At 54.6% G+C, this 6,892-nt stretch overlaps 1 protein-coding gene across 1 annotated transcript in view; it reads right to left on the reverse strand.

Moving 5' to 3' along the window:
* Positions 1 to 670: 670 nt before the first annotated feature.
* Positions 671 to 6,892, reverse strand: part of LOC104510489 (protein FAM134A-like) — a gene marked incomplete at its 3' end in the record, with an annotated part of 8,532 nt that continues 2,310 nt past the window's right edge. Inside the window, exons 2-6 of the mRNA XM_010152752.1 lie at positions 4,257 to 4,287; positions 3,376 to 3,511; positions 1,975 to 2,059; positions 1,066 to 1,203; positions 671 to 765 (exon numbers count right to left, since the gene is read on the reverse strand). Of these exons, the coding sequence (XP_010151054.1) occupies positions 671 to 765; positions 1,066 to 1,203; positions 1,975 to 2,059; positions 3,376 to 3,511; positions 4,257 to 4,287 (485 nt within the window). The remainder of the gene's footprint in view (positions 766 to 1,065; positions 1,204 to 1,974; positions 2,060 to 3,375; positions 3,512 to 4,256; positions 4,288 to 6,892) is intronic.

The following is a 6,892-nucleotide window of genomic DNA, read 5'->3' on the forward strand; positions in this document are numbered from 1 at the left end:
CATTCTATGATTCTATGATGAACCCCAAAGAGCCAGCACAAGAGCCTGCAGGAGTCTCAGGAGGCTTTGATCCTTCTTCCCCTGCTGGGCTCACCAAAGAGCAACACCCCCCTTCCCTCCTGCATTCACGCTGGGTCCAGTGAAGCCCATTGTATCCGCATTCCTTTGGAAGCTGAAGCTTCCCATCCCACAGCCCAGTGCCTGTAAGGGACGACACTCGGTCCGTTTCTGTGCTGCACACAGAGAAAGGTCCCACCCAGCCTGCTGGAGAGCAGGGAACCGTCCCTGAGACACCAGTGCTCCTCCTCTCCCTTTTCCATTGGCGAGGAGCCTCTGTACATTACCCCAGGGCAGTAGATTCCTTTAGGAGACGCTCCCATTCTCTTGGCACGAAGCGTAACCTCCAAGGCGGTTCCTTGGGTCAGCGGGAGGCTGGAGCACGGCTCACCCCGTCCTGCTACTGCACCACCAGCCCTCTGGCACCGAACACTCAACACCCGGTTGGAGACAACAGCCTCCACCAAACCAATACCCTTCTCCCCTTGGGATTCTGCAAAGGACCTGTTGCTGTGCTGTCCGTTATCAATGCAGCTATACTCAGACCACTCCTTGGCTCTCAAGCTGCAAGGCCAGGAGGGACTGGCTCCCGCGCGGCTCTCTGTGCTCTTACCACTGGGGAGAAGCCCGACAGCTCTGCCTCGCTTTCGCTCTCCGTCTCTGCTGTTGGCTCATCACCCGCTGCAGGCTCACTCTTCCCTTGGCGCTCTATCGGAAAGAGGAGAAAGGCTTTTCACAAGACTGAAGGAATTTTATGCCTTTATACGTCACCTTCCCACTACTTCTACTTCCTTGGGAAACTGTGCAGGTTTCCCAGAAGCCCCAGGTTCCCAGAGACAACAATCTGCTGCTCCCAGGATCGCCTGCCAGGCTGCTGTCCCCATAACCCTCCAGTTTCACTTGCTTTACCCCCGCCCCGCTGCAGCCCTGTTCTCCTATCATCCCTCAGCTAGGGCTCCACGCTGGGACTACGGCACCACAAGAGTCAGAGCGAGGTCAGGTCCTTACTCTTCTTCTCGTGCTTGTGGTGCAGTGTCTCCACCTTCATGCTGTAGTCCAGTTTCATCAGGACAGGCTCCAGGCGTGTGTACATCCTCTGGATCAGCTCGTGGTAGACTACCAGAGGCCAGAGCAGAATGCTGAGCACTGTGGACACAGGATGCAGGATGTGAGAGACAGAACAACACAACCCAGCCCTCTGCGGGTGCCGGCAAGAAACTTGGCATCAATGGAAGCACAGCTGAATGGCATTTGCTTTCCCATCCGACTCTGACTAAAATCCTCATCCATGGCTATTCTTACTCATTCCAAAGCTGCTCGATTAACCGGGTTCTCCTAACAGATCTTTGTTATGACAGAGATTTAAGTTAAGATGAAGCGTAAGCCCTCCTCTTCAGCCGCTGCATCCCAGCCCCAGCATGCAACAGAGGCCTTGACAGGAGGTTATGACAACTAAAGGTCACCAAAACTTCTCTAAGAGGAGCAGCACAGAGCTCATAGGCAGGCGCGCTAGAAGCAGACCCCCTGAACAGTCTTCAGAGTTAGCAGGGACTCACGATGCAGTGAAAAAGGTCTTATTTGCTAAACATGCAGCTTCTTCAGCAACTCTCTCGATAGGGATTTGCCCACTCTAGGAACTGAGAGGCTGCAGGTTCTGCTCCTCGGGGACCTCAGGAGCGCAGCCCCGGCCGTGGGTGGCAGAGGCAGGCCGTGCTTTAGCGACGGCTCCCCCTCCTGACTCTGCAGCTGTACCGCACGCACAAAGCCAGAGCCTGCCCGGCGCACGCCGCCTGCACCGCTCCATAACCTAGCGCACTCCCCCTCTGCAAAACCAAAATGATGCTTCTACCAGCATATCCACAGCAGAGTTAGGTCATGTTTCAGCTTAAGTCAGACAAGAGAGCTGCTCATACTCACAAATGATGTAGGAGATCATTATGCCTGGAACATAGTGTCCAACTACAGCCAGAATCAGGCAGCCTGAACAGACACTCATGCAGAACTGAAGGAAGAGAGAGGAACAAACAGAAGTGACAAGAGGCAGAGGTACACTATGCAACCAGCGCGGGAAACCCAGTTAGAGCACAATGAGGGATGCTCCTAACAAAGTCAGTACACCAGCCTGGCACCGAGTACATTCGGATGCTGACGATCACAACTCGGACAGCTCGGTTGGGTTAAGCCGTAAGCGTTAGAGGTTCAAGCGCAGGAAGACCGAGGTAACCCAAGTCCCCAGTAAAATGAATCAAAACGTGATTGGGCAGTTCCCTGTGAAGTAAATGATGTTCCCCAGGGCTAGGACGGGACGTTTCAGAGTACGGGTCCCTGCAGAGCTCAGCACTGGGAGAGAAGCCTGTACTGTCCCAACAGAGACAGGAAGCTGTGGCAGTCACCAGACGCTGTGCCACTGCAGGCAATAAACCAGCTGGCAGAAGCGTTAGCAGAACCCAGGCTCCCACCAGACAAGGACCTTTCTCCTGTGGAAAAAGCGGAATTACGAAGTTGCAACCCTGAGGGCCTGTCCTGTGTTCTCCTGAGGAAGAGGAAGAAGTGACAAACAGACACCCTGCAAGCCAGGGCACGGGTTCAAATGTTGACTAAATCCAGCAATGAAGAGTTTAATTCCTAATGGAAAGGGTCTACAAAAGCCAGCTCCCACACGTTTTAGGGGCATCTTGGTCCTGGTCTCCTACTCCCTGTAGCTGGGACAGCGTTTTAACCAAGAGGAGTAACCTGTGGTGACAGAAACCCACTCCTTTTGGCACACTGGGCCCCAGCGAGCCTGATACAATCCTACTGGCTGATCTGTCCTACTTCCTGTGACACTGAGGCAACTTCTGTCTACAAACCCTTTCCAAACAACAGGCGTCTCAGCCGTCAGAACACGGTTTACAACAAGTTGCCGTGCACTCAGAAACACCACTGCATTTGGACTCAGCTAGCTACAGTCTGGGCTAGCAAAATAGGTAGGAACAGCTTGAAGGGTCGAACGGAGCCTGTGAAAGGGGCAGAGACAGTAGGCTCCCCTTTATTTCCCTCCCACTCCCAACTGAAGAGCTTATTTTCACGCTAAGAAATAAAACTGAGTATAGCTAGCCATTCCCAGAAGGAGTTAAGCGCAGCTCCAGTTTACAACTACTGGAAGCAAATTACTCATTATTTAAGCTTCCCATAGCACAAAGCCTGAAATGAACGAACACCAAATGTTAAACAGGGATAGCAAATGTAAAAATATTGATTTGACATTCTTCCATCTCCTAGGGCACTAGCAATGGAAAGAAAAGCCCCTGCACAGAAGAGTAGGTATCTCCAGCTTACCTTGGCAGGATTTTGCCTCTTGTACTGTAGCAGTTCCTGCAGGTACAGCCTGAAGGTGACCCAGCTCTCTGCCAGGCAGTGGCACAGCTCAGGGACACTGAGCAGGTGAGGTTGTGCCCCTGAAGTCACCCCCTCACTAGAGACAGACAAGAGCAAGAAGACAATCTTTGAACAGGGTCGGGTTTGTTGGGGAGGGAACAGCTGCACTGGGAAGCAGAGATCCCTACCAAAGGCTTGACAATACCGACTGCATCTTCAACTGAGCTACGGAAGATGCTTGGTTGGGAACTACATTTTTCCCCTTTCATCAGGAAGAGAGCCAAGAAACACCTGAGCCAAGCAGCAGCAGCAGCCACCATGCCACAGCATCCCCGTTCCACAGGCCCAAGATGCAAAGCTGACTACTCAAAGCCACGCAGACAGAAGCTGGAGGTGCAACTGGTCACGTAGCCTCGGCTGGCACCAAGTCCGAGGTTACCAGTGTGGTGCTCAGGCCTACAACCACGGCCAAGCGCAGGACGCAAGCTACGCCAACACAGACAGCACGTATGGCCTGCAAAAGCCAGTCTTAGGGATTTCCTTCTCTCTGGAGGATTCTTAAAATGGTCCAGGATAGATTCAGGGAAGAAACTCGAGAGTTCCTAACATCAGAAGCACTTGAGCTTAATTGCTACTGGAAGAACATTAGCTTTCCCCAGAGTCTCAAACTGTGGCTCCTGAGCTGATAAGCAGCTCCCAGTGCAGGAGAAATCGCTACCAGCGTTTCACAGCAGGAGCCATGCAGTCTATTGACAACAGCAAAAAGGGCAGGTGAGATCACCACGCTAAATTAAGGCTTGCCCACTCTCCCCTCTCACCAAGGAACACATCAGCGAGCTTACCTCTCCCCTCCCGGCTCCTCCGATGGCTGTGCTGTAGAGAGAACACAGCAGATGAGTCAGCCAAGTGAAAAACACAACCCCATGTTTTTACCACTTGAACAGAGCAGCGCTGGAGATGTATCATCCTCAGCTAGGGACGCACCCCGGGGACCTTCCTCGCGCTCTCACGCAAGCAGGAATCGCTGGCTTGGAGTTTAGAGCTGAGCAGGCTTCAGTGAAGCATGTCTGGAGACTCGGAGCAGCCAGAGCGCTGGCCTCAGGGTGCCCCCGGCCCACCTTACAACCTGCGTCGACACCCGCCTGCGAGGTGCACCCTGCCGCCAGCGCACGGGCTCTCCGCTGCAGGGAGGGCTTGTCCCGGCGTCCCCAACGCCTGGGCAGTGCCATCCCCAGGGTGTTTGCAGAGGGCTGCCAGCACGGCCCCGGAGCCAGGTAAAGCTTCACTTCCCGCCTCGGAGCCCAGCATGGCACCAGCAGGTCTGACCCGCGTTTCCCGCTGAGCAGCCCACACCACAGGCCCTGGCAGGGCGCTGTGTGCAAATGCCAGAGCTCTCCCTGCTGTCTCTACCCTTTCCCATGGAATTAAGCAACAAATAGCAGTCTTGTGTTTAATTATTTAATTTTAGGGCTCTTGTATGTCCCCTGACAGCCCTCTGTGTCAAGCACAGATATAACTACACTCCTAAGGTCTGGCAGTCTGGATAAGCGCAAGGGAAAGCTGCTCCCATTCCTCTCTGCACCCAACCCAGCGATGACGGGACTTACTCTGCGAAGTACTGAAGGGAGGAGCAGGGTTTCAATGGCAGAGGTCCCCTACGATTATGCTCTGCCTTTAGATACATAGAGGGGAAAACCCACAACTATTTCTGTGAAAACAGGAACTCATGAGCCTGGCTGCCTGTGGATTTGGGTGTCCTGGCCAGCCGACTAGTGTCTGGGGATGCACAGGCCTCAACCAAAGCTCCTGCAGCAACACGGTCTTTGCGAATCTCCTGTGTTTAACAGCCTGACATGCTGAAAAGGGTCCTTGAGGCCTGCCCTCCTCTACCTGCCAGCCTAATGTCCTAAAGCTGGTAGGCAGAAGGTGGTGAGGCACTGGAAGAGGTTGCCCAGAGAAGCTGTGGATGCCCCATCCCTGGATGTTTTCAAGGCCAGGCTGGATGAGGCTTTGAGCAACCTGGTCTAGTGGAAGTTGTCCCTGCCCATGGCAGGGGGGTTGGAACTGGATGGCCTTCAAGGTCCCTTCCAACCCAAACCATTCTGTGATTCTATGACAGATACATCTTCGATCCTGTCTGGCCAACAGCAAACTTGGTTCAAGACATCCTAAAAATCAGCGGGACGCTATCCCCCACACTGCATATCACCACATAAACTGGACTAAAATAAAGGTAGGGCATTTATGTTCAAAGCCTAGGCTACTTGTTGGAAACAGGCTTAAAAATGCCACATGAGCAAAAAGGGGGTTGAATCCTTCCCTGGAGTCACCAGCCAGGTGCAAAGCCCAAGAGCAGGAACGACTCCCGCAGGGAAACGCACAGAGGAGGCAAACATCCATCACTGCCAACACCCAGCGAGACTCGAGGCTCCAGTTCCAACCGCAGAAGAGAGCAACTGCCTGTAGCAGCCTTGCCACCACTCTCCCATGACACAGGACGTCAGGCCAAGTATGTCAGACTCCTCCTACCACCGCAGGCTCTGCACCAGCCGGCTCGCACGGTGCAGCGGAGCGGGAGGCCAAGCGCCCAGAGGAGGAGGCGATTCTTTGAGAGCGTGACCCAGATTTCCAGTAATCGGGCCTGACAAAGAGGAGTCAACTGCTCTCAGACTGCCCGCCCGCTGCTCTGCCCACCACCGCGCGGCACGGCGGCAGCCGGCAAGCGCTGCTCACAGAGGGAGCTCGGGGTGCGAGGCGAGCGTCACGGATGCGGCTGTACCCCTGCTGCGGTGGGGTTTGCTTCTCTCATGCAACCGCTGCATTTTGTTGTTGTGCTCGGGACTCTAAAGCTGCTGAAGCACAGCACGCCAGCTGTATCTCAAAGCCTCCATTACCTGCGCTAAGTCACCAAGGAAGCGACGCCGGGCACTGTGTCAGCTGGCTACACCAGTTGTGCCGGCGACCGAAGCGGCTGTCGGGATGCTGACCACTCTGCTGTAGGGATGCGCCAAGAACACGGCAAGCAGGACAGCACGGGAGCCCCACTCCTCTCTGACCGGCTGCAGTAACCCAAACCATCCCAAATATGCCAGCAGAGGGAGTGAAACAATCCCCCTCAGTCGGTGCCGAGGCTTTCAGAGACACTTTGGGGAGCTGCACAACACTTCAGCAGGCTGCGGAGCGTTCACGTGACTTCAACTAGCTGGTGAAACACAAGCTGTCTTTAAAATCAACAGGATCTTTGCGTTCTGTGGCAGTCTGCCTGCTGTCCCTCCCAAAGCACCGCAGTCTCACACCCGGCGGAGGAACGGCCCAACCACAAAAACCCTGGAGCGTTTCTGACAGGGCGCATTCACCTGGGTCAGGCTGAACTCCAACCCGTGCTGCAGTGCTGCCTCGCACCGGTACAGCTAAGCCAGCAAGCACACCCGCAGCTGGCCTCAGATCATCAATAACCGGCCGAAATTCTCCTGTCGGC

The sequence above is a fragment of the Eurypyga helias genome, unplaced genomic scaffold (assembly GCF_000690775.1).
Source record: "Eurypyga helias isolate BGI_N326 unplaced genomic scaffold, ASM69077v1 scaffold23275, whole genome shotgun sequence".
Taxonomy (NCBI): Eukaryota; Metazoa; Chordata; class Aves; order Eurypygiformes; family Eurypygidae; genus Eurypyga; species Eurypyga helias.